This window comes from Gobio gobio, assembly GCF_949357685.1.
Source record: "Gobio gobio genome assembly, chromosome: 4".
NCBI lineage: Eukaryota > Metazoa > Chordata > Actinopteri > Cypriniformes > Gobionidae > Gobio > Gobio gobio.
This window is the reverse complement of record NC_137100.1, coordinates 58,562,365-58,590,330: the sequence shown is the minus strand read 5'-3', so window position 1 is coordinate 58,590,330 and position 27,966 is coordinate 58,562,365. Positions and strand designations below refer to the sequence as shown.

At 38.9% G+C, this 27,966-nt stretch overlaps 2 protein-coding genes across 3 annotated transcripts in view; one reads left to right on the top strand and one right to left on the bottom strand.

Annotated features, from left to right (window-relative positions):
• The window catches only part of prodhb (proline dehydrogenase (oxidase) 1b), a 48,321-nt gene extending 22,691 nt beyond the window's left edge, over positions 1-25,630 (bottom strand). For both annotated transcript variants that reach the window (XR_013816336.1, XM_079814796.1), the window contains exons 1-6: positions 25,183-25,630; positions 23,877-24,085; positions 13,628-13,662; positions 13,396-13,545; positions 3,370-3,434; positions 3,147-3,263 (exon numbers count right to left, since the gene is read on the bottom strand). Coding sequence is in view for 1 of the 2 variants with exons in the window: in XM_079814796.1 (XP_079670922.1) it covers positions 3,147-3,263; positions 3,370-3,434; positions 13,396-13,545; positions 13,628-13,662; positions 23,877-24,085; positions 25,183-25,590 (984 nt within the window). In the remaining variant the exon portion in view is untranslated. The remainder of the gene's footprint in view (positions 1-3,146; positions 3,264-3,369; positions 3,435-13,395; positions 13,546-13,627; positions 13,663-23,876; positions 24,086-25,182) is intronic.
• A 1,542-nt stretch (positions 25,631-27,172) lies between these two features.
• Positions 27,173-27,966, top strand: part of scarf2 (scavenger receptor class F, member 2) — a 59,505-nt gene continuing 58,711 nt past the window's right edge. Inside the window, exon 1 of the mRNA XM_079814795.1 lies at positions 27,173-27,909. Within this exon, the coding sequence (XP_079670921.1) occupies positions 27,755-27,909 (155 nt within the window). The 5' untranslated portion in view covers positions 27,173-27,754. The remainder of the gene's footprint in view (positions 27,910-27,966) is intronic.

Sequence of the window (27,966 nt, the reverse complement as noted above, 5' to 3'; positions counted from 1 at the left end):
TGCAGTTATGTCATCTTCCACTTAAAATGCTAAATTTTCATTCAAAATACGGCCAATGGAAACACGTAAATTTAACAAAAATGCCCAGCACATCTTTAGTACGGGGAACGCATATTCACTATTAACTTCGACCTTTGCCTCAGTAAACTCCTAATGTACTGTTTATTAATATTTAGTAAGGTCGTTTTTGTAGCGTTTAAGTTTAGGTATTGGGTATGATTATAAGATGTAGAATAAGGCATTAATATGTGCTTTATACGTACTAATAAACAGGCAATATACTAGTAATATGCAAGCTAATAAGCAACTACTTAATAGTGAGAACTATATATACCAAACTATATCGCAAAAAAGTTTATATATATCATGCGAGCGCTGGTTTTTCAGGCAATTCGAAAAAGGTATATTTCGCAAAACTGCAATTTTCGCATTTACAGATCACCCGGCGTACATAAAAGTCACCAGATCATTCTTTAAAGATGGTACGTTTGTACAGAAGGCGAGACAGAGTTCTTTAGTAAACTCATAAAAAGACAAAAGAATTATGAGAATAGTGGATTCAACAAAGAAATGCCACAGTTTATCATGACCTCGAAGCAGATAGGAGGGAGAAACACCCAGAAACATCTCATGCGTGGCCACTCCCAAGTTTAAGGGGCTTTCCTTGCCAATAATGCTTGGATAACACGCCTACATCTCTTTTGGTTAAAAATAATGGCTAATGCGGTGGCAGTGATATACGTAAACCTACCAACATCTGTCAACCTGATTTTTTTTTTTACGTTTTATTATAAAAACTAAGTTCTGTCAGAACCACTCTCGTCAAAGATGATTGATTGACGGTATGGTTCTGTTCTGGGCAAGAACTCCCAGCATGGATAAGAGCAAAGCAGCAATAACCCCCCCCAAAGGGTAAACAGAACAGAACCAACATAATGCATTGCAGATATCATTAATATTGATATAAAATGTACAAAATAATTTGTGAATTTAGTCTGATTCAAGGGGAATTAGAACACCAAATCCTGAGGAGCTGGGGGTGGAGGAGGGTAAATGAGCTCAGGAGAAATGCAATAGCTGCTGATAGTACTGTATGTATGCTGTGATAGGAGTCATATTCCTATAGGGAGACGTGATCAGCTGACAGTCAGCTGATGCGAGCTTGACTAACGTGACCTGCCAGAATTGATGCTACGCTGGATTTTTAGTTGCATAACATCGGTTAATGGAAATGCTGTCATTTTGCAATCGTTTTTTATCGACAAGAAAATAATCGCAAATCTGTAATGGAAACCAGGCTAATGTTTTGTCCATTTTGCTAATTATTTTGAAAGTGATTCCAATGATATTGTTTCTCTGTGCCATTATCGTTCTCTATGTGGTTTGGACACTGCTATTCTTTTACATTTCAAATTAAATCTTTATCGTTATGGTTATCATCCTTGGTGTGAACGGGCCTTGCAAATAACAACTAATCAGAGCTTTCAGCACACAAAGCTGTTATTGTAACGTATTGGTTCCAATGAAGATGATTCAGAATCAAAGCCAAAGTTACATTTATTAAACTAAATTCACACGGTACAAACAAAAGCGAGAGTCTACGAAAGAGTGTGCACAAACAATTCCAGACACCTGAATGAACTAAAATGAGGGACTTAAATACATAGTGAGTGCGCTTACATGCACGTTCTTAAGCCGATTATGCTTAATAAGACAATGAACATGTTCATGTAAACGTGGTAACCCGTTTTCTTTTATCGAAGTAAGGTCATAAACGGCTTAGGCATAAACCGGTCGGAACAGGTAGTTTTTTGCCTCTTATCCCGATTTCGCGCTGCATGTAAACGCATTAACCTGCTTTCTGACGGCTTATTGAAGTGCGCATGTGTGACAGAAACGCATACTTAGAGCAGATTTAAACACATCTAGACAGAGCGAGTGTTTTGCATGAAAAAGAAGGAAATACTGTATATCACAAACGCAGACTCTTTTAAGACCCAGAAAATTGTAAGAATGTGTTCTCATATCTCGTGTAGTAGAAGTGGTTCAGTCAAAACGCTGCATCTGTAACTGCATGAGAGAGTATATATGAGCCGTAAGTTTCCCGCTGACATATTGTAAGCTTTATTTAACATCACATCTGACATAACATATGGAATACTCAGAGTCAGATCCGGAACTTATTATTTTTGACGTCACTACAAGGAAATAATCCGATTTATTAATAAAGTCATGTAAACGCGGTTTACTTGCGTTGTCAGTTTACTGGTTTGCATGTAAACGGGGAAAACTGGTTATTTCAAAAAGCTGACATTTGTGAGTTATCAGCTTACTGGTGTGCATATAAACGTGCTCAGTGATAATGAACAGAATACAAACAGGTGCGATATCAAATACCATGGTGACAAACTAGTGGCGGGAAAATTAGAACAAAGGAAACCATAAGCAAACTAAGAGTCCTTGAAAATGAAAACCAAATGCAAATGTGACAATTCCACATATTCCAAAATATGTGGAATTTTATGGTGTTTCTATGGTGCTTTCTTTTTGGAGTTTCACATCCAATGGGCACACAGTATAATTTTAATGTATGCAAAATAACAGGGTGGAACAACTTCTTTTGAAAGAATTTCTCCTTTTGTTGTTCACAGAAGGAATAATGTCAATTTTCTTAATGATGACTGAATTTTCTTAATTGGTGCACTACTATAATGCACAATGTGTATTCGCATGAATGAAAAAGTCCAAATATGCGTATATTTTTAATGACATATTGGTGATTATGTGGTAGTTAGTTTAGTGGTTAAAAATCTGGGCTATTAAAGGTTATGTAGTATCACAATTGTTCCCTTGAGCAAAACCTTTACTTGGGTTTCTCTAGTGGAAATGATCTTGTATAAATGTCTCATGTAAGTTGGTTTAGATGCAAGTGTCTGCTAAAAGGCTACTCAATTATTTATTGTCATGTTAATTACATTTTGTCATTAATGACTGCAGCTCGTACTGTCTGGTCATTGCAACACAGCCTCCAGTTGCTTGCTGTATCTCAGATTTGTTACAGCAACCTACAGTCCTTTTGCAGTATTAAACATGCTTTAGTGTTGGTTGATCTGTGTGTTTGGCCGCGGTTTGAACCCAAAGCATACCTGCAATTGCTCTAGATCCAGTTTCTGCTCCAGCACCTCCACGCCGTCTTTCCCCTGCTTGGCAGCCAGGAAACTGAAAAAACGTCTCCATTTCACCAGCACCTCGGAGAACTGGAGCTACAGACACCCGAGGGAAGGATGAGGAGCCTGTTTAGTTCACCGAGGTGACGGATTTTAACCCGTGTTTTCTGATGAATGAACCCTGCCTGAACCTCAGTCTTACCAGGAATTGTGGGCGCCCCAGGGCAGTCATCTTAATAGCCGAGAAACCATCTTCGGAACTTCCACCTGAGCAGGCAGGTGATTTTCTTTTAGAGTTATTTTAGAGGTAACTGCAGCAATGAAAGTGAAACTGCCTTTTTAGAAGCAATTTTCCAGGAACACTGAATGAATTCTATGCAGTGTTGCCCGGGCGCATTACAATAGGCGTTTCTCCAATAATTCCGGCATGATGGAAAACAAATATAAATGCTTTCAATGGCTGGTCAGCTCCATGCTTATTTGACACTCTAATATATACGCTAAAAATACATAAAATATTTAACATACACAACAAGGATTTAAAGGTGAAAATCAAGTGTTTAACTGTTGTTTATATGCCTATGTAGTGTAGTTTTTAATATTCTTTAAACCATGTGCAAATTCATAAGTCAACCACATTGCTAAGAATTTTTACCTTAAAAGTCCAGTGAACCAAAGACGCGGTTGGAAACCGCTGGCGTTTCTGACGTCACAAACTACCTTGCAACCAATCACATCAACGTGTGGGCGGGCTTTAGCATATCATTAGCTATTCTCTGAAGCAGTGGACGGAGTCTCAAGAGAAGCCAGGTTATCCCGTTGTATTTTTCTATTGATATGAAAAATTGTGTATGTTTCGCAATATAGCGGGTGAATTATGTATACGATTTATATTACGATGTACTATATGCCTTTCTCCACTGATGTTCTATGATGTTCAAAGCGTTTCTAACATTTTTTATGTTAATCAGGTCAATTTTGATCAAGAACAATGCACTGTGGCTTTAATTCAGTGTGAGCAAAGCAGCAAAAATAGACTCTGCGGCGAAACGATCACGGCACTGCCGCTTCTGCTCTGCTTCTGCGACGCCTGCGGTGTAAATGCTCTGATCTGTTAACATGCTGCTTACGCGTGCTGTGTGAAACCTTAGAGGGCAGACTGAGATGGCGAAAGGGAACATGGTTTTTGAAACATTAGCAACACATTATTAGCTGTTTGATAATGTAGTCAAGCAAAAGGCTAATCATAGTGATTACCTTTATGTGTCCGACGTTGTAAAAAGCGATACCGTACCTACAGTATCTACAGTAACTTGAGTAAAAGTTGACTGTGTGGATCTCTGAGTTCGTGTGAATGAGTGGAGGCGGGGCTCATTTGCATATTCATGGGTCCACGTATACTAAATGAACCAAGGGTGTAGAGTTTCAGTCAAGCTATTTTAAAGCATGAATAATCTTTTTTACACAGTAATTTTTTTATTTATTTTCTTCATTTTAGTGATCAAAGATGAGTTTTAAGGGATAAAATTACTGACTACAGCAGGACTTTAAAGGAATAACGGGATAAAAGTTTGCACCACTTTCAACTTGTTTTGCTTGAGAGTAGAAGTGTTTTAAAACATGCCCTGCATGACACTGCACATACTCACACCCCAAACTGTCTTATCTAGTTACAAAAGTACATTTAAAAAAATGAACATAACAGCTTCAAAATGTGCATTTTCTGTATGAGTGTGTAATTTACCTTGTAGAACAAAAGGTCAAAGTATCGTCAAGTTGTGTTTACCCCAGGCTTTATTTTACTCATAAATTGACCCCTTTTAAAACCCCAAAGGAAAATCTCGAGGGAATCAGGGGGCAGGGTTTTGACGTCATCCCTGCACCACTCTATTAAAAAGTGCTGTGACTGACACTGACCATACAACTAAATGGTGATGGTCATCGTGATTTTTCCAACTAAGACATGTTCCTAGGTCGACATATTTTGTTGATCCTGGAACAACATTCCTGTCTGCAAATTTTGTCCTAACCCTGTCCCTGAACCTAACCCTACCAATAACTTATCCCTAAAATCAGAAGGAAATGATGGTGAATAACACTGATGTAGAAGCACCTAACTTCTGTGAACTTGTCCCTCAAATCTGATTGGTTGATTGGAATGTTGTTCCAATCATTTGGACATGTTGCATTTGGTGAAACAGTGATGGCACAACTATTAGAGTATCATTCACAAGTTTCTGCACGGCACTAACTACAGCCTATTGTATTATTCTGTCACATTTATAGCTAGTTTCAGACCACATAATATCATTCAGTTGATCAGTGATATTCTCACTCACCGATTGCTTCTTTCATTACATTGAATTCTGACTGATCTAACTCCCGTTGCTCGTGTCTCTCTCTATCCTGATTAGTATTAGCAGAATTGTCCAGAGGTGCAGTTCCATCTTCTCTGGATCTCTTTTGATCAGAAAGACCATCAACTTTACTTGCGGATATGAAAAATGTATCATTTTGAATAATGAATAAAGTAGAATATTAGAATAATTTGCCAGGTATATACACTTTCTCCAAACTTTCCGCTGCTCACTGCACACAAAACAATAAGCAGTAAGCACCAATCAATGAGAGCTGATTGATCAAAATGTTGAGGGCCAATAGCATGCACTGTCGTTTTAAATCAAATAACGGAACGCAAAAATCCAAAAGTAGGGGCCTACACTGGGTGAAAATAATATTTTTTGTAATAATTATTCTGATATATAGGAGTTTACAGGAGTGACAAAAGCATTCTATAAGGGAATTCAGACCTGTACATTTCCAAGACTCACAACCGCATTTGCAGCGAATCCTTGCTGTGTGAGCGGAACCGAAATTGAGTTTTCGGTAACATTTTACAGTGCGAGAAAGCCACTATTTGCTGAACGCAGGTTGCATGCAACTCAAATGCTCCGCTCTCACTCAGGTATTAAAGCTGTTGTTGGTTAGTTTGACGGATGAAGCCTCGACTTTTGTCATTTCAAATGTGATAAGACTTTATTTATTAGAATTTATTTAGTTTTATTTATGTTGCCTTCTTTGATATTACTTTAGTCACTACATTATCCATTGTACATTTAAGTCAAGTCAAGTCACCTTTATTTATATAGAGCTTTATACAATACTGACTGCTTGGTAACACTTTAGTATGGGGAACACATTCACTATTAACTCTGACTTTTGCCTCAATAAACTCCTAATTTACTGCTTATTAATAGTTTTTGTAGCGTTTAAGTTTAGGTATTGGGTAGGATTAAAGGATGTAGAATAAGGTCATGCAAAATAAGGCATTAATATGTGCTTTAAGTACTAATATAAACAGCAAATATCCTAGTAATATACTAATAAGCAATTCGTTAATAGCGAGAATTGAACCCTAAAATAAAGTGTTACTGACTGTTTCAAAGCAGCTCTACAGTGATATAGTAGTGATATAGACAGTATTTGAGATGCACTGTAAACTGCTGTGTGAATATGATATTTCAAGAATCACTAATGCAGTTGTCAATCCCAAAAACTGACAGTGTGAATATGTAGCTAGTGAGCAGTCACTCAAAACCGGCCTTGCTTAAGAAAAAATATAAATAGCAACATTCTCTAAAAGTTGGATTTTTCTGATGTTATCAAGGACTTTTCATTTCAAATAGGTAATGCCATTTGAAATGATTCACACAAGCACAAATTGAAATGTCTGACTAATGGCCAAGTGACATTTTTCTTAGGTTGCTGTAATGTTGTAGCCCAGGGGCCTGTTTATCTAAATAGACTTGGTCGGCATTACAAGGAAACGCCCACAAAAACGTCATATCCGTTTATGCCTTGGGGGAAAACAACCCATTCGAATGAACGCGCGTAGACCTTGTTAGATGCTTTGTCTTTACTTTTTGTAATGATTACGATTGATTTTTGCTTGGTGCAATGCCGAAAAGTTGCTGTGTGGCGTTCTGCACCTCTAATAAGTTAAATCTTATGTTTTATGCCGGCGAATAACAGACGGAGCCGTTCGTCAATTCCAAAAGCCTGTGTAATATGTCCATTACAATTAAACATTTGTACTACATGATGATGTATTATTGTAAAGATGAAAACCTAAGACATTTCATTACTGCAATCGCAAAAGTTTGTTTAACAAAAATGCCAATATGGTCATACTTGTCACGGGACTTGAACTGCATCAAAGCAGTCAACTTAGAATATATGCTGCGCTCCCAAATATTACAGCCTACTTCATAAACCATCCAGTCTTTCGATGAAGACGGTTGCTATAAAAAAATTAAAAAAAACGTTGCTATTGTCAGTAATTTGAGAATAGTATTGTGTCACACGGACATGTCAACTCCAAATTTGTTTTGTAAAATGTAAATGCTGAACTAATTCATTCGTGCATGGCTGTACTAACAAGAAAAACGAATAAATAAGCAGCTACATGAATGCAAGACAACAGAAACCGGATGGATGTCTAAACTTTATCTAAACCTGTCTCATTGATGCCAAACAGCTCATCATTTAACTGGATTTTAGTCTTTTGACAGATGTTTGTTAAACGTGGCACTGCGGTAAATTAATTAGAGTTTGAAATTAAACTCGGCGCATTTTATGTTACAATTACATGAACAAACGCCCTTTGCATTGCACACGTCATATTCAGAAAAACATTTCATAGCACAAGACAAGTTTTATGATCATTTTAAAACGTTAAATGTATGTAATACATACTCTAAAATCCATTAAATTCAGGTACACTGAAAAAACGTCTTCATTGAAAGACTGGGTGATTTATGAAGTGGGCAAGTAATATTTGTGGGAGCAGCATGCATTTTGACGAGAAAATGACACCTCTGGCTAGCCTGGCTCCACCCTACTACTTACTTCCGCTCAATTTTCATTTTCCTTCGGTACTCCGTCTGGGATTGCGGTATATTCTCTGGTTTTCTCCGGTCAAATTTTAACCGGTCCAATCAGCGAACAGAGGGAGTGGCTGAGAACGATGACGTTGATGTTGTACGTTAGTTTGAGATGACATACGTCACGACCAAACGTTAGCGATTGGTTATGGCAGATCCAGAGTGTCTCTGGGCAAATCCAATAGTTATAAACTTCAACAGAGTACCCGCCTTCAAGGAAGTTAACGCTTGTCAATGGAGAGTGGCCAGACTCTCTGTTAGTGTTGGACCGATATCAGGCCGATATTTGCGTATTTTACATGTATCGCATCGGCCGTTTTACGTGTATCGGCATTGGCCGATACATCGGCCACTTTCTAAAGCCAAATGGTGTGTTATCTGTACGCATTTTGAGCTATCCGCGTGTATGTCTACGCCGTGTGATTCCGCGTGTATGTGTACGCCGAAACGAACCATCATCTCCGCGTGTATGTCTACGCTGTGTGATTCCGCGTGTATGTCTACGGCGTGTGATTCCGCGTGCATGTCTACGCTGTGTGATTCCGCGTGTATGTCTACGGCGTGTGATTCCGCGTGTATGTCTACGGCGTGTGATTCCGCGTGTATGTCTACGCCATGTGATTCCGCGTGTATGTCTACGGCGTGATTCCGCGTGTATGTCTACGCCGCGTGATTCCGCGTGTATGTCTACGCTGTGTGATTCCGCGTGTATGTCTACGCCGTATGATTCCGCGTGTATGTGTACGGTGAAACGAACCATACTCTCCGCGTGTATGTCTACGGCGTGTGATTCCGCGTGTATGTCTACGCCGTGTGATTCCGCGTGTATGTCTACGCCACTTTCTAAAGCCAAATGGCGTGTTATCTGTACGCATTTTGAGCTATCCACGTGTATGTCTACGCCGTGTGAATCCACGTGTATGTGTACGCCGAAACAAACCATCATCTCCGCGTGCATGTCTACGGCGTGTGATTCCGCGTGCATGTCTACGGCGTGTGATTCCGCGTGTATGTCTACGCCGTGTGATTCCGCGTGTATGTCTACAGCGTGTGATTCCGCGTGTATGTCTACGCCGTGTGATTCCGCGTGTATGTCTACGCCGTGTGATTCCGCGTGTATGTCTACGCCGTGTGATTCCGCGTGTATGTCTACGCCGTGTGATTCCGTGTGTATGTCTACGCCGTGTGATTCCGCGTGTATGTCTACGGCGTGTGATTCCGCGTGTATGTCTACGGCGTGTGATTCCGCGTGTATGTCTACGCCGTGTGATTCCGCGTGTATGTCTACGCCGTGTGATTCCGCGTGTATGTCTACGCCGTGTGATTCCGCGTGTATGTCTACGCTGTGTGATTCCGCGTGTATGTCTACGCCGTGTGATTCCGCGTGAATGTCTACGCCGTGTGATTCCGCGTGTATGTCTACGCCGTGTGATTCCGCGTGTATGTCTACGCCGTGTGATTCCGCGTGTATGTCTACCGCGTGTGATACCGCGTGTATGTCTACGCCGTGTGATTCCGTGTGTATGTCTACAGCGTGTGATTCCGCGTGTATGTCTACGCCGTGTGATTCCGCGTGTATGTCTACAGCGTGTGATTCCGCGTGTATGTCTACAGCGTGTGATTCCGCGTGTATGTCTACGCCGTGTGATTCCGCGCGTATGTCTACAGCGTGTGATTCCGCGCGTATGTCTACCGCGTGTGATTCCGCGTGTATGTCTACGCCGTGTGATTCCGTGTGTATGTCTACAGCGTGTGATTCCGCGTGTATGTCTACGCCGTGTGATTCCGCGTATATGTCTACGCCGTGTGATTCCGCGCGTATGTCTACAGCGTGTGATTCCGCGCGTATGTCTACAGCGTGTGATTCCGCGTGTATGTCTACGCCGTGTGATTCCGCGTGTATGTCTACGCCGTGTGATTCCGCGTGTATGTCTACGCCGTGTGATTCCGCGTGTATGTCTACGCTGTGTGATTCCGCGTGTATGTCTACGCCGTGTGATTCCGCGTGTATGTCTACGCTGTGTGATTCCGCGTGTATGTCTATCGCGTGTGATTCCGCGTGTATGTCTACGCTGTGTGATTCCACGGGTATGTCTACGCTGTGTGATTCCGCGTGAATGTAAATGGATTTATAAACATACTAAAATTATGTTTTTTTGAAAATGTAAAAATACAGAATGTTTCTTGTGATGGGTAGGGTTTGGGGCAGGGGCAGTGTGTGTGTGTGTGTGTGATGGGTAGGTTTAGGGGTAGGGGAAGTGTAGGGGGATAGAATGTAACGCCATTGATAAACACGCTAAAAAGCGATTATGCGTCTTGATAGCACGCCAAAATGGCATAGCGAATTGGCGTGTCATACATACGCCATTTCATGAGATCAGTGTGCTGTATGCCTAGTCTATAAAACTGCTTGCCATTGTATTTAGGGAGCTGCAAATAGCTAATGTAAGGTTGAAAATAATCTAAGAGATTTGAAACAGAACAAATTCATCTGCTTTCACCCAAGATATTTGAAATTGACTCAACCCCCTCCCCCCTTAACCTCATCAGGAGGGCCAGTTGGAATTTCTAAGGACAAAGGAATGGCTTGCCGGCCAAATGCTTTTCACACCTTTGGTACACTGGGAGAAGTTTCGTCTGATTGGTTAGTTTCAAACGTATCACGTTTTGGTCTGATTGGTCAGCTTTTAAATGAGTCATATTTGAGTTTGGTGACATCAGGGAGGAGGATAAAAGAGGATTTCAACTGTAGCTCACTCTCTTTGGATTGGCGGCCTTTCTCTAGAGAGAGCTGCTCTTTGGCTCTCTCTCTCTTTCTCTCTTTCTCTCTCTCTCTCTCTCTCTATCTTTCTCACAGGTAACATTCTATGCATAGGCCTACTGAGTACAATTAAGGGTTTAAGTGTACATCCATTTGAAACTATTTTAAGTCGGTGTGTGAATGAGTGTATGAATGGGTGAATGTGAGGCAAATGTACAGTGCTTTGGATGGCCGTAGGTCTGTTTAAAGCGCTATATAAATGCAGTCCATTTACCATTTACCATTTTAAGTGTAACCATAATTAGAAATTGTGTTTCCTTTTAAAATAGATTTCTGTCTATTATGCAACTGACATTTTACAATTATTTGATTGTTAATAAATTGTTACATTTTTGATCCTTTCTGAATTAATCTGTAATTATTAACTATCTCCAATACAGAACGGTATAATTGCAACAAAGGGTTAAAACGGAATGATTAAATGTATGATTAACTATCAAATATAAATGACCAAACAACCAGTTGGCATTCTCTTCTAAATTCGACAGCTATAATAAATGGAGTCAGATAAAGAGTATTATAATTAAATCCATTTTTCCAGCTTAAACACTGAACGCGCATGCGGCCTTCACCGCGGTTCGCTACCGATCATTGGAGCGAATTCATGCGGTCTTACACTAAGTTGTAGGCTATCCGTATGCATACGGTAGCTGTTACGAACACTGATCATAGGATTAAGTAATGCCGACGTTGTTCCGTGGTATTTGTGGGAGTTTTATTCAGCGACCACCTGGCTGAGGTTTGGAAGCGTGTGGTGTGTGTCTCTCCAGTGTTTCCCACATATAGACTAATTCACGGCGGTGCGCCACAGAATCAACACCGGCCGCCACATATAGCGTTTTTTGGCAGCTGCCAAAGCAAATTTTTATCCCACTAAAGCCTTATACTGTGAGTGAGGTAGAGACTGACTGCTGCGCTTGTGACAGGTCGCATGTGTTGCAGAGACAACGAGCTGAGAGCGTGCGCTGCCCCTCCTCTGGCCGCGCGTGTGCACTCACCGTCTTCAAACTGTTTTGCTCTCCCTCCCTCTTGCATATTAATCAAAATCAATTGAGAATTGACACGATGGTAAAAGGGCGGAAGACCGAAGTTTCACGTGGAGCATTGGGAGATTTTTTCCTGAATTACCACTGGTGTTGCTCTACAAGAGATTAAGTTAAGTGCACCTAAGCATTAAATGACTAGATTGTAAATAGTTGGTTACTTTTAAAATTAAGTATAGTACAGTAAGTGTGCACTTTATTATGCTGCTTGCTTGTTGCTACTGTGTGCAATAGTGTCATTATTTTATTTATGCTTAATTATAATTTTGAAAATAAATTCTGAAAATAAATATTTATGCTTAAATATTTATTTTCAGAATTGTATTTATGCTTGAATATTTATTATCAGAATTTTAATTATGCTTAAATATTTATTTTCAGAATTTATTTTAAGTACTGAACTCTTTTTTGCGTGTTTTACCTCACCTGTTTTTACTATTTGTTAAATTTTTTTGTACAATAAATATTCCTTTTTTAAATTGAGACTTGTGACAGTGTTATCATCATGATCATTGTGTCATTTTTATGATGTAAATTGAGGGAGCAAAAGCAGCATCGGCTCCAAATATCGGCTCAAGAAAATCGGCAGCCCGTATCGTTCATCGGGTAAGGCTGATGAAAAAAAATCGGTATCGGCATCGGCACTAAAACAAATCTGTATCGGTCGATCCCTACTCTCTGTACAAATGAAGTGTGAGTTGTTTTTCCAGTCACAGATATTGTATGGATAATCCAACCACTCAGTTTTTCTATGTATCTTGTTCTATCAAGCGGCAGAAGTAATTCTAAACAGGCTATACTGGGTTAACGCCAACAACTGTTTTCCCCCACGCCGACACCGCCCCCACACCCCAGCTATGACACAACACCGACCAAGTCTATGAACACTGGTACTCTCAAATATTTGCTATTATCTCACAATATTTGACTGCAGTATTTTGCTGCATTTTCTGGCAAAGCTAATCTTGAACATTTGCTTGGATTGCACACCTCTATAAGCAGTGATTCTCAACCTGAAGGAGCCTCAGAAAACTTTCATAATGGCCTCAGGTTAAAATTATTCATATGAATATATTAGTTTTATTAAAATTTTATTAAAGACAAACTAAACTTTATTAAAATGTTTGAGATCAGCACTGTCTCACTGGAGATCCGTTTTAATTTGTATTCAGACAGACACTCAAAAAAAAGTGGTAAAACCATGTAAAATGAAAATAAAAAAACAGATATATAATATTTAGTTGTTGCTAATTAACATTATATGAGGGTCAAAGAAATAAAACGTACTGTTTTAGGCCCTACTTTGTACCTGTTTGTGTGTTTTGATCATTGCATTTGTAGCTTCTGGCATTTGTTTTGCTTGTAAAATGAGTCCAATTCCAAAGTTAATTACTAATCAGTTTTTACAGATGGTCTGTTACCTGAGGCTTTGATGCATTTCAGGAAAGTCTCCATGTGTTGGTCGCATTTCACCTCATCGGCATAGAAATACGTACGAGCGCTCGTCACGCCTTCACGACGATCTCCGAACTTGCGGTGGGCTATGAACTTCTTCTCCCGGTGGTCAGCTCCTTAATGTCGAAAAGGGAAAATCTGACCTTTTGCTTCAATACTACAAAAGAATTGAAATGTTAAAAAGGTGCAGATACTCACCAGGGCTCTCCTTCTCTGATGTAGACATGCAAGATCTATCAAAAAAGAGAGAGAGATTGACATTTTTAATAAAACAGGGGACTAATGAAACCAGCTACTTATTCTTTAGGTCTTTTTAGAGACCTTTAGCCAACAAAATGAAGAAACAGCAGTTTCTGTAGAGAGGAATCAATAATAACTGCAGAGGCTGCTATGAAGTCACTTTACTGTGGTGCACTTCTGCTATTTGTTTCCCTTCTATATTTCAGGGTCAGCACTTAGAGTCACACACTGACTCCCGCCTGAAGTCTATGCTTATACCCACATGCATCTAAACTCTCTGCTGTATAACACTGACACTCAGGCCAGGCATTCAAACCAACTCAAAGGTTAGACAGCCACATGGGGCAGTGATTTGTTTAGATTGAGTTCCTGTGATCTCCACATCCTTCGAACGGCCTCCGCACTTCCCCATCCACCCACACTGCCGCGCTTACGCTGCATGGGGCGGCTCAGTGGAGACAATGTTTTGACGTCTGTAATGTTCCAACAGGAAGGAATTTTGAGATGTTGACAGGGTCATTAGCGGACAGGCTTAAAGTGCTCAGTCAATGCCTCAGCCTGCAGCTAAACAAAACAGAGTTACACAGGCAACATATGACAAAGATAGACCAGTATCTTATCCATTTTTAAATGTACCAGAGAGAGTGAGATCATCAATTCAGGTATTATTACTATCAACATGCAGTAACGGAATATGAATGCAAAAGAAAAGAAATGTATACTCAATATAAAACTTCTTGCTTTGCCTCAAAATCACAAGAGAAAAAAATGGTAGCATTTGCTGTAATTAAATCAAATTAAGCATATATTATTAATTATTAGAAATTAATTCAATTCATAATTAATTCATTAGTATTTATAATGATTAATAATTATTATGAATGGCTCGCAGTCTCCACTTTAATTCATTCCAAAGGTGTTCTAACGGGTTGAGGTCAGGACTTCCTCCACACCAAACTCACTCATCCATGTTTTTATGGACCTTGCTTTCATGTTGGAACAGGGAGAGGCAATCCCCAAACTGTTCCCACAAAGTTGGGAGCATGAAATTGTTCAAAATGTCTTGGTATGCTGAAGCATTTAGAGTTCCTTTCACTGGAACTAAGGGGCCAAGCCCAACTAATGAAAAACAACCCCACACCATAATCCCCCCTCCACCAAACTTTACACTTGGCACAATGCAGTCAGGCAAGTGCCGTTCTCCTGGCACCCGCCAAACCCAGACTCGCCCATCAGATTGTCAGACAGAGAAGCGTGATTCGTCACTCCAGAGAACACATCTCCACTGCTCTAGAGTCCAGTGGCAGCGTGCTTTACACCACTGCATCTGGCGCTTTGCATTGCACTTGGTGATGCTCGGCCATGGAAACCCATTCCACTAATCTGAAGGGCACACAAGTTTGGAGGTCTATAGCTATTTACTATGCTTGTTGGCGACTTCTGTGCACTGTGCGCCTCAACATGCGCTGACCCCGCTCTGTGATTTTACGTGGCCTATCACTTCATGGCGGAGTTGCTGTTGTTCCCAATTGCTTCCACTTTGTTATAATACCACAAACAGCTGACCGTGCAATATTTAGTAGTGAGGAAACTTCACGAATGGACTTATTCCTTACGCTTGTCTGTATTCCATGTCTGGCTATCACCAGACCAAGCTCAATTTAAGATTGAACATTGGTCTGGGGAGTCTGCTCTGTATTTTCTACTGCACGAGAGGAGAGCATTATTCAAATGACACTGTACGCAATCGATTAGTCCTTCAACCAATCAGACCACAAGAGGCGTGATAAACGAGCATAATTCAAATGACTCTGTACGCAATTGGATAGTCCTTCAACCAATCAGACCAAAATGGCGTGATCAACAGGCAACGACCCATCGCTTCTCTATCCGTCATTGTGTTAAACCCGCCAATAGCGTGCCAGGTGGATAAGCCAGTCTGTGATTGGTTCCCGCAAAAGTGTAGCAGAAGCAGAAGAAATGAATGTACAGGTTTCCAGACTGAGTTGAAGGGCGAAATTAAATCGCCGGCAGATCAGGCTGGGTATAGACAATAATGGCAATACATATAACTGTGAAATAAAAAAATATATATAGAGTAATCATGATGAAAAAAAAAATATATATGATAAGGTTTATCGCAACTGTCTCACTTTTACAGGTACTCACCCTGTGCCATCTGTGAGCCAGAGACATCGCTATCCTCTCATCCTCTCTCAAGACACCTTCCTCCGACTTGGTGGAGTTTAGGGCTTCTGTGTGTTTATTATTTATTTATTTTTCAAGCAAAGAGATTTTGTGGCATTGTCTTGGGCTGACAACAGCTGAATGTTACATAGCAGATAATTCATAAATCAATACACACGCAAGTCAATTGCAGTCGACCGATGGCTGTTATTATAATAATGGCTGCTCCAAACCAAGACATACCAATAACAGCTTTTTCCTCAAAAATGATACAAGGCAGCAATGGCATCTGAGAAGTCATGGAATGATCAGCCTGGGTTCCTGCATATTATATGGCAACCTACTCAAATGCCACATCCTCCAGCATTCTCCCTCTATCACACCCTTGATAATGCAGAAAAGCCAAGCTGAGCACTCTATTCTGTATAACAGCATTACAGGATCCATTGGGGTGGATGTTAATGCAATATTGATAGGGGCAGAGGCTCTAAAACACACATCACGAACATAAATTAGCTTTTATTAGCCAGTGACCAGCCAGGGTCCTCTGTGGTTGTAAAGAGCATTTCCAATAAACGCTCCATTTCAGCTCATTTCCTTTGTGAGGCGAGTGATCGTGGTGATTTAGCGCCTCTCTCGGGCGATGGGGAGAACTGCACTTATCTCTGCAGAGTAATCTGAGGGAGGACGCCTATAAAATAGCTCAGACCTCTGACAGCGGCATTCAGAAATGAGAGCAGTGATGTGGAAGAGAAGTCCATTTATTGGATCTCACTCTGTATCACTGGCTTTTCCTCATAATCCAAATGGCATATCATCTATATCTCCTTCTCTCTCTCTCCCTATCCCTCTCTCTCAGTTCTCAGGCAATACATTTCATTTATATTTCCAGCAGGAGACCCTCGGGTATGGCTCTGACACTCTGTAATTTCCAAAAGGTCAATGACAGGAACAAATGAAGACATTTTTTAATCAAATGTCATAACGTCGACACAGCATTTGAAATGTAGGTGATGCTAATGGTTAAGGACCTGGGCTGGTAATAGAAAGGTCACAGGTTCAGTTCCAGGTCGGGATGAATGACAAAGAGTTATCCTTAAGAATTATTAAGAACAAATTTCCAAGTAGAGTTCCAGACAGTAGACTGCATTTCTAACCAGACTGCACCAACAGATAAAACTGTCTGCCAAATTAGAGCCCTGCATTTCTGCCCGAGCCCGACGGGCCCCGACTTTTTTACGCCCCTAGGGCCGGGCTTCGGGCCAATTTTCCCGTCATACCTCAAACGCGGGCCGGGCTTCAGGCCTTTTTAGGCTTCTCCTTCATTTTATATTTTAGACATTCAATAATTAAAAGAAACAATGAGATATGCTGCGCTGGTGGAAACAACATGAGACCATGATATCGCGAGTCCGCAATTGTCAAGACCGGCTCGCACAGTGTTTAGAGGACGCCGCTATGCAACACGCATCGCCACAAATGTGTAAAGCAAGCCAACACGCAAACTGCCGCAAGTGAAACTGAAAATAAGCTAAGTCTGAGATGCTCAAAAACACAACAATCTTCTTTAAAACTAATGAGACTAAAGGCTCTTACCAGTGTTTAGGTCGCTCGTTCTCATAATGCGCTCTTTGATGTTGAAATGAGCTGATGAATAAAATGCTCATATCTGTTGCTTTCGTTGACATGAACTCTAAAAGTGCATATAGCACGGGAATTGAAGATCTGATTTATATTAATTTAGCGGAGAGGTAGGTAAGACAACCAGCATGTTTTTTATTATTATTATTTGTTTAGATTGTGTAGCCCGTTTCGTTTGCGCGCGCCGTTGCGATCTGCCTGCCTCATCTTGTCAAAAATGCCTTTTTACTGTGATGGTGGTGATAGTAGGCTAAACGTTTAAACAATGCTTTAAGTGTTTTATATGGATTTAATAAGCAAGACAAGTCAAGTGTTGATTTGAGAGGCTAAAGCGTTGGGTTAACTCACTGCTTGGTCATCGCTTTAAATAACAAAAACTTTAATTTAACAAACAACAAAATGCTTCAAACATTCTAATTAAAAAACCGAAACGCAATATAGCCTAACTATTTTGACAAGTGTTGATTTGAGAGGCTAACGCGTTGGGTTAACTCACTGTCGGCCGCTGGCCGCTTGGTCGTCACTTTAAAGAACAAAAAGTTTAACTTAACAAGCAACAAAATGCTTCAAACATTTTTCTAAATTAACTTAATAAAGAAACAAAACGAAATAGATCTACTTTGACATTAAAAATAAAACTGAACTATTTTAATGGCTGCAACTAATGTGTAACAGGGAGGATTAAAAAAACACAGGCTCCAGTCGGACTTGGGCTGATAATTTTGATGAGCTGTCAGACACAGGCCAGGCTAGGGCCAAAGAGGAACTGGATTGCGGTCCGCCATTTAAATACCACTAATCTGTCCATAGTGCTGTGCTGCTCGTATATACAGTGAGGAAAATAAGTATTTGAACACCCTGCTATTTTGCAAGTTCTCCCACTTAGAAATCATGGAGGGGTCTGAAATTGTCATCATAGATGCATGTCCACTGTGAGAGACATAATCTAAAAAAAAAAATCCAGAAATCACAATGTATTATTTTTTAACTATTTATTTGTAGTATACAGCTGCAAATAAGTATTTGAACACCTGTCTATCAGCTAGAATTCTGACCCTCAAAGACCTGTTAGTCTGCCTTTAAAATGTCCACCTCCACTCCATTTATTATCCTAAATTAGATGCACCTGTTTGAGGTCGTTAGCTGCATAAAGACACCTGTCCACCCCATACAATCAGTAAGAATCCAACTACTAACATGGCCAAGACCAAAGAGCTGTCAAAAGACACTAGAGACAAAATTGTACACCTCCACAAGGCTGGAAAGGGCTACTCGGAAATTGCCAAGCAGCTTGGTGAAAAAAGGTCCACTGTTGGAGCAATCATTAGAAAATGGAAGAAGCCAAACATGACTGTCAATCTCCCTCGGACTGGGGCTCCATGCAAGATCTCACCTCATGGGGTCTCAATGATCCTAAGAAAGGTGAGAAATCAGCCAAAATCCCTCCTGCAGTGTGTGCAAACCTGGTGAAAAACTACAGGAAACGTTTGACCTCTGTAATTGCAAACAAAGGCTACTGTACCAAATATTAACATTGATTTTCTCAGGTGTTCAAATACTTATTTGCAGCTGTATCATACAAATAAATAGTTAAAAAATCATACATTGTGATTTCTGGATTTTTTTTTTTTTGATTATCTCTCTCACGGTGGACATGCACCTACAATGACAATTTCAGACCCCTCCATGATTTTTAAGTGGAAGAACTTGCAAAATAGCAGGGTGTTCAAATACTTATTTTCCTCACTGTATTTACATACTGCAATATACACCGATCAGGCAGAATATTATCCTAATATTGTGTTGGTCCCCCTTTTGCTGCCAAAACAGCCCTGACCCATCAAGGCATGGTTTTATAGGCCGTCGCCAAGATATATATCATCATATAGCCCACCCCTAACTAAAACTATTACTATTAAACACATTTGTGTTCATTTAAATAAAGTTGAATTAAAAAGGAAATATAAATATTAAATGAAAAACGTTACTCATGCACTAACTGAAACAAAATTAAAATTTAAGCATTAAAATGACTAAATGTAGAGAAATAAAATAAAATTATACCTAAATAGTAATATTATATAATAATAAAAAAGACATATCTCATAACCAATTTACAAAAAAATTAAACAAGTTAAAATGAAAACTGAAATTATACAATTTCAGTTTTCATTTTAATTTGTTTATTTTTTTGTAAATTGGTCATGAGATTTTGTCATATATATATATATATATATATATATATATATATATATATATATATATATATATATATATATATATATATACACATACATACATACATACATACATACACACACACACATACACACACATACACACATTAACTAAACCTGAAATAATTAAAAAATTAAACCTAAATAGTAATATTTAATAATATTAAAAGAAAAGAAAAAAACATAACCTCACATAACCAAATGACGCTCAAGGGAAAATTATGAGTCTGATTACTTCTCAAGAAGTTGAACGATTTGCAATTAAAATCCAAAATTTAATATATAAGATCAGGAAAAGTAGTATGAAAATTATACAGGAAGTTTGTTCCAAATCCTAAGTGACTGATTGGGAACACTTGCCATATCTCTACATGTTTTGTCAAATAAAAACAAGTCAACTAATTTCATTTGACTTCTATTTTGGGTATTTCAAGCCTTAATTAGGCACCGCATCCCCCCAATAATTCACTCACTGGACAGGGATTTGTTCAAATTCCTAACCCTAAATATGAGCAATAGTAATAGTGATGATTGTAGGGCTGTAACGATTTGACCAAAAATAAAAACCTCGATTAATTGAATATCTGACCTCGATTACGATTAATGAACGATTATTTTGCTTTTTTTTTTGCCCTCATAAGGTTTTTGAGTAAGTTCACTGATAAGGTTTGTATTGTAAATATTTTCTACTATTAAAGGTGGATTTTTTTTTCTAATGAAAAAGTGCATTTCTTTGTGATTTTAAAATACTTGAAGCCAGGAAACGGTTCACTTTCAGAAGTTATTGTCTATGGAGCAGATTTCTGCTTGTACATCAGATACAGATACATTAACACAGTAGGCCTACATTACATTTATTTGAATGCATTAATGAGAGAGTGATTGTGTGTGTGAATTACTCTTACTGTCTCTATCCATTATGAAGCTGTGGTTTGTATTTACTTCAAAGGTATTAACATAACGGTTGAGTTTCTAAGCTACTTTAGTGACTTTACTTTAGTCACAGGACAGCGTTGATCCTGCGTTTCTGCGCTGCTATCTGCGCGCGATCTTCACGTGATGTGCGAGCTTACTGTCTGAGTGTTCGTTTGTCACAATAAATCAGGCATTAGTTCAACATAATACACATCTGATGGTCGAAACTCGCTTTAATGTTCAAACTGACAGGGCTTAAACCACATACAAATGACAAAGCTGTGTGAGGACGCAGGTGAAAGAGGTCTGCCTTCAGGGCGCGCGCGTTGTCGCGTTTAAACGCATTTACTTGACAAACTTTACGAGCACGAAAGTGAAAGCGGCTTCGGGGCTTGCGCGCGCCGTCTCTCTGTGTGTGTGTGTGTGTGTGTGTGTGTGTGTGTGTGTGTGTGTGTGTGTGTCAGCGCGTAGGCTATAAGAACAGCAATTAACTGACCTGTATAAACTGTGTAAAACATGCAGTTACTATAGTGATTCTGGGCATCTATAAACACAGATAACCGCTTCTGCATCTCTGTTGCTGCGTCCCAATTCGCATACTATCCGTACTAAATAGTATTCGAAAAAAGAATTAGTATGTCCCAAATCTTAGTATGTTGAAAAAAGTATTCCAAAGATTCCCGGATGGTTTACTATTTCCGGTCAGAATCCGAAGTGCAGATCGATGCGCACTCTAACGGCTGATATTGCCCACAACCCATTGCGAGATGGACGAGGATTCGATTAGAACTACAAACGCGGATAAAAAGTGTTTAAAAAACTACAAACATGACGGTTACGCGAGTCTGACGGTTAAGTGGAGAGGATTAGATAAAGTGGTTTGAGTGAGTAATTATCAGTATTTAACCTGATGAAAAGATATTTATTCAATGTTATCCACATTATATTTCTCCTTCAGCAGCATTGAGAACTTTTGTAATGATACGTTTGGCCATTAACTTTGCAAACACATGAGAGGAGTCTCTGCATTAAAGACCCACGAAAGGCAGATCAACGAGCGACTACATTTCTCTCCGATACGGTAGGAAATTAAATTGAAAGTGGAGGATTTGAACTGTGACGATGATTGACAGGGCAGTTTAAACGGTGACGGGACGCACGTAACAGAGTCCGTTAAAGATGACGAAGTAGTATGTCCCAAAGCTTGCATACTCTTCTGCTACACACTCAAAAGTATGTACTTTTTCTTCACAAAAAGAGTACATACTTTTAGGACGTAGTATAAGTAGGCGAATTGGGACGCAGCCTGTGTGCCTGCAAACTGCACTTGATGTGACTGACGGGGCGGAGTCACGTGAAAACCGAAATAACCGACATGGGAAAATAACAGCAACATTTTGACACATTTAGCTTCAAACAATGTTTAAAAAACTGGTATGAATTTTTGGCGGTCACTTTTTTAGCACATTTACAACAATATTTGTCAACTTAGAGATATTTTAAATAGTTAAATCTAAATGTTAAATGTTAAATCTAAATGTTAATTGTTAAATCTAAATGTTAAATCTAAATCTAAATGTTAAATCTAAATCTAAATGTTATATCTAAATGTTAAATCTAAATCTAAATGTTAAATCTAAATCTAAATGTTAAATCTAAATCTAAATGCTAAATCTAAATCTAAATGTTAAATCTAAATCTAAATGTTAAATCTAAATCTAAATGTTAAATCTAAATGTTAAATCTAAATCTAAATGTTAAATCTAAATCTAAATGCTAAATCTAAATGTTAAATCTAAACGTTAAATCTAAATGTTACATCTAAATCTAAATGTAAAATCTAAATGTTAAATCTAAATGTTAAAACCGGTTATCTGCATTCTGAATTTGCATATTAGTTAAATATTTAGTTTCACCCGAAACATTTAGATTCAACATTTATATTTAGATTTAACATTTAGATTTAGATTTTGTATTTAGATTTAACATTTAGATTTAACATTTAGATTTAGATGTAACGTTTAGATTTAACATTTAGATTTAGCATTTAGATTTAGATTCAACATTTAGATTTAGATTTAACATTTAGATTTAGATTTAACATTTAGATTTAGATTTAACATTTAGATTTAACATTTAGATTTAACATTTAGATTTAACTATTTAAAATATCTCTAAGTTGACAAATATTGTTGTAAATGTGCCTTAAAAGTGACCGCCAAAAATTCATACCAGTTTTTTAAACATTGTTTGAAGCTAAATGTGTCAAAATGTTGCTGTTATTTTCAACGTGAGTCGCTTTACAAACGGCGCCCCATAGAAAAATACGTCGGTTTGAGATTCTGAATGTCGGTTTCGGTTATTTTTCGATTAATCGTACAGCCCTAGATGATTGCCTTAGAAAACCAGGTCTGAAGCATAAATCATCCTACTGTTGTCTCAAAACAGTATAAAGTACAATAAAACATTTTCACTTGTGGTAATAGAGCACAGCTCTCCGTTTGTATGTGTACCATGAGATCAAATTCCTAAACAGTGAGCGTGTTGATAGCCAGAATATAAGCCAATCAGAAACAATGGGCCTTGACCAAAACAACCAATAGGTTCTCAGCTCTTTGTTTACGTCTGTGACAGCAGATCAAATCTCAGGCTATTTCTGTGAGCTCTCTGCATGAGCACAAATCACAGCATGGCCATTAACCTCTAGGCCCTCAACCGAAAAGTAGTTAGTTTGATGCAAAGCAGGCCTTAAAGACCAATTCAGACCGATAGATTTTAGATGCACACTGCCATGCAAACTAGGAGGGCCAAGAAGGGAGAAAGTTTTAAAACACTTAAGTATTCACTAAACTAACTGCCCAAAACTGCAGGTTGATATTAGAAGAGCAAAAATTCGTAATGAGCTGCTTTAAATTAAGCACTACATCTCTCCATGGAGCAAAATAATTGCACTCATTTATATTCTGTTGACTATATCATTGATTTTATTTATTTGGCCCTTAATTGGTCAGGTCTGGATCATGTATTCTGCGAATAAACGCCTGCAGACCAGTTAAAATGTTCAGCTGAACATCTTGAGTAACATTCTCCTATCCAGACAATATGCACTGTATTTTGTTCAATTGCTCACAAATCTTTCCAGTCACCTTGTTACCTACGATCGATCGAAGCAGCTTGAACATGGTAGTTTGCGGATGTAAGGACCAGGACTACAAGAGACCACTTACTCCATCTCTTTCCTCTCAGCTTCTTCCTGTGAGAGATCCTCTTCTACGCTATAATCCAGCACAGCTCCCACTCCATACGCTTGGTTCTTCTGCACTACGGGCCTGATGGACTGATGGTCCTCGCCTGCCACAAACTGACCGTAGAACGTCATCTTCATAAACTGCTCAAACATCTTCTGTCCCAACAACTTTCTGCTGAGATCCATTATCTGCAGGAGACAGAAATAATGTTTTCAAAGCATGCACATATTATGATCTGATTTCATTTTTAGCCATATTTAAAGGGATAGTTCACCCAAAAGTGAAAATTCTGTCATCATTTACTCACCCTAAAGTTGATCCAAACCTGTGTAACCTACGCAAATTCCACCATGTAAATAGCGAATCCGCCATGGTGCAAGTGCAACTTGCTTTTAAAGGGAATGGGAGATGAGACTCTGATTGGTTTATTGCACATGATGCCTAAAACACGCCCACGACTCATTAACAGACTAGGGACAACCCTTTTTGACCCATGTGCCTGGCGTGCTGACCGTTTTTTTTTCTGTTGTTAAACTAGCAAAAGTGGATTTTTTTTTTCCACCATGCGATTCAGACCGTTAAAATAGGGCACATTGATTCAATGGCATATTCATAAAGACAATCATTCTTAAATTAATTGATTAATAGCAGTAACATTGTTAAATATTATTACGAATTAAAATAACTATTTTCTATTTTAATATATTTAAAAATGTAATTTACCCCTGTGATGCAAAGCTGAATTTTCAGCATCATTACTCCAGTCTTCAGTGTCACATGATCCTTCAGAAATCATTTGAATATGCTGATTTGATGCTCAAGAAACATGTATTATTATTATCAATCCTATACATACATTAGCTTACTATATAAATTGTTAGATAGCGTTTTTAATTAAAGTTAAAGATTACAAAGAAAATGTTTTTTGTTTATTTTTATCTATAGTTCATTCATTTTCTGAACATCTGGTCCCTTTAGTCTGTAAAGGCTGAAACCCTGAGTAAACACATACGTTCAGTGTGTTTTTCCACCTCCTAGTTGCCGAAAGGTCAAAAAGACTAGCATGTCTCTAAGGTTCATCTATCCTTCCTAGTAATCTTTGCCACTAGTAACTCTACACACTAACCACATGACTTCTCCCTGGCAGTGCCATTCCTGTCAATCATCCGGGACAATGACACAAGAGTAATTCCAGACAGTCTGTCATATACAGTACATGATGCAGGAACAGGATGGTACTCCTTTTTGTTCAAAACTGTGCATGCTATGAGCAATAAATACATACCTCTTTATTCTTATCAACCAGGATGTCATAGGTGCACAGTTTAAAAACTACCAAGCTTCTAAGCAACTCAAGAGTGTCTTTGCTCTTGTAGGCTTCTTTGGTCTGCTCAAAGTCAATGGAGATCTTGTTACTGAAGGATACATGCTCCTCTTGTGTGTTTGTTTTGGTTGGAAGTAACGCTTGCACACTCCGGTGATAACCATGACGAGTGGAGAGCACCAAACTCCTAATATTGCTATGACGAGTGGAGAGCACCAAACTCCTAATATTGCTGTCACGAGTCGCGAGCCCAAAAGCAGGAAGAGTTTTGCGGAGAGACATCAGTTCAAGTCTTCTGTACTGACAATGGGCATAAAACAGACAGAAAACAGATCGCTTGGTGTTTTTGGAAAGTGTCCTTGAGCACATTAAACGCTACCTGTGGGGTCCCGCCCCTATATTTAAATCTGGGATGACCGATTGGTACAAATCCTGTGACGTTTCTGTTTACCGACGTAACACACGCATGGGATGCCATAAAAGGAATGCTGTTGCATAAACGTTCCATAAAAGAAACATCCCAGTTATATACTTCCGAGGTGTAAATAAATGTACAGATTAATTTAGTTAACATACAGGGTTACACATAGCTAATATAGGTTATATGGTGATACAATATGTCAATACACAGAGGACAAAAACCAATACACTAATGGGCTAATTATGAAATCTTGTCGTTAGGAATTCGTTTATTTTTGCATTTAGAACCAAACATAGCATAGAACAATGAGGTGTTATACATATATTGATATTACAATGTAACAGGGCAATTAAAAATTCTTTCATAACATTTTATACAGGCTTTATTTTTTATCAGTCTTAGTGAAGACAGTTCAATTCAGTCGAAAACACCTTAACCAGTGGGTGCATTTATACACTCTTGATTATGTATTTAAAATGTTGCCATTAAAATAAAAAGGTTAACAGTGAATTCTAATTCGTTTCTGTCGTTGTTACTTTTCTTTTCATAGAAACATGCAAAACAGTATAGGCTATAGGCTATTTAACTTTCACTAACTTAAAGATAGCCTATTCTGCCAACTTTACAATCTAAAACAAATGAGTCAATAACTCTCTCACTTTTACAAAAACAACATACATCATCAATATCACTATAGCCATTCTGATATCAAACATAACAGGCTATACAAAGTGTAGGCTACTTTTTTACTGTATTAGAATAGCCTATGTTGGGGATTAACCAAGCACTCTTCCAGCTAATATAATCAATTATAGAACTCAAATTCCTATAGGAGACATTGTATTTTGTTTTTGAAGAATATTACAAATATTGTTATTGCATTTTTTCCTCGGTTAGTTCAACATCGTCTATTAATTTTGGTTTTGTCACTGTTGGAGAGTTATAGCAAATATGACTTTTGACAAGCTGAACACGTGTTAGAGGAACCGCTTTAATGACTGAATTAAAATGTATTTTTGTCATAATGTTGTTCCGTTTTGCTTGTGATGTGTGCTACGTGAAACATGACGTGACATTTGTTGTGCACGTTCCATGAACAGCGGGGGGAGCCGTTGCGTTATTAAAGTAGCTGAGCTGACTTACTTTTACACGACTGGAGTTAAACGATTAAGCTAATCCGACAAGACTTCTGGAAATTACTCATTTAAAAAGTAATAATAATAAGGAATTGATTTATTTATTCAAAAATGTTATTTAGAGAGAGAGAGAGAGAGAGAGAGAGAGAGAGAGAGAGAGAGAGAGAGAGAGTAGTTTGAAACTATTCGGTTCTGTTTACCATATACAGCCTATTATATGTAAACATTTACTAGTTATGGCCTTTAACCCTCACTAGCAGACTAACGTTAGCAGCCTAATGAGGAGACTAGACGGAGAGCGTGAACGCGCTCGTGCGCGGGCACGTTGACGGAGGTTAGTAAGGGGGGCTGAATGGATCCATGGTTAAGTCCTAAGCATACTATAGTCACACCCACTCAAAGAGGAGCTGCTCCTGGTGGTTTCGGTTAGAATTTGGGAAACCGCTGCACGCCAAGAGAGCAGGCGCACCGAATTCCCAAGAGCCAGAGATAGGATCACTAATTAGGAATTTCCCTTCTAAAAAGAGAACAACGATGCGTTTTTAAAGTTCCCGTTTCTTTTCCAAAATGGACGCACATAAAAGTTTTGCAGACCTTTTTTTTTTTCCTTGACATGTTTTGAAGGTGCATATCCTCACTGAAAATTCAGCCTACATTTTGGGAATAACCGCGGGAATCTCGTCTCAGGGTGTCAGAAGTTTCCAGCAATGCACCAGTTACATCCACCAGTGTTTGGAGCGCACAATAAAAGCAGAAGTTCTCCTCGGGAACTGGGACTGGACGGAGGGAATAACTGTTTGGTTTTATAACTTATGTGCGCCCTCTCCTCCTCTTTTCTCTCTTCTGCCTCAGCCTTTGGAGTCTGAAAGAGATTTATGCGGATAAAGTAACGTACAAACGCTTGAAGTCGGAGGTTTTGAGACTTTGGAGATACAGAACATCCCATCAGAACTTCTAGAGTCTGTAAAAGAAAGGAATGCTGAGCAGAAGAGGCGCATGGAGAGATGCTGTTTCTTCTACCATGGATCTAAAGGGCACTTTAGCGGTTTTAGTGCTTTTGCTTCTATGCCTGTGTCCAGTTTTCAGTCAAGAACTCAATCCAAAGGGTAGGAACGTGTGCAAAGTTCCAGGGTAAGTTGGATGAATAACTTTTAGAGGGGGGGAGCAAATAAAAAAAAGCATTAATGG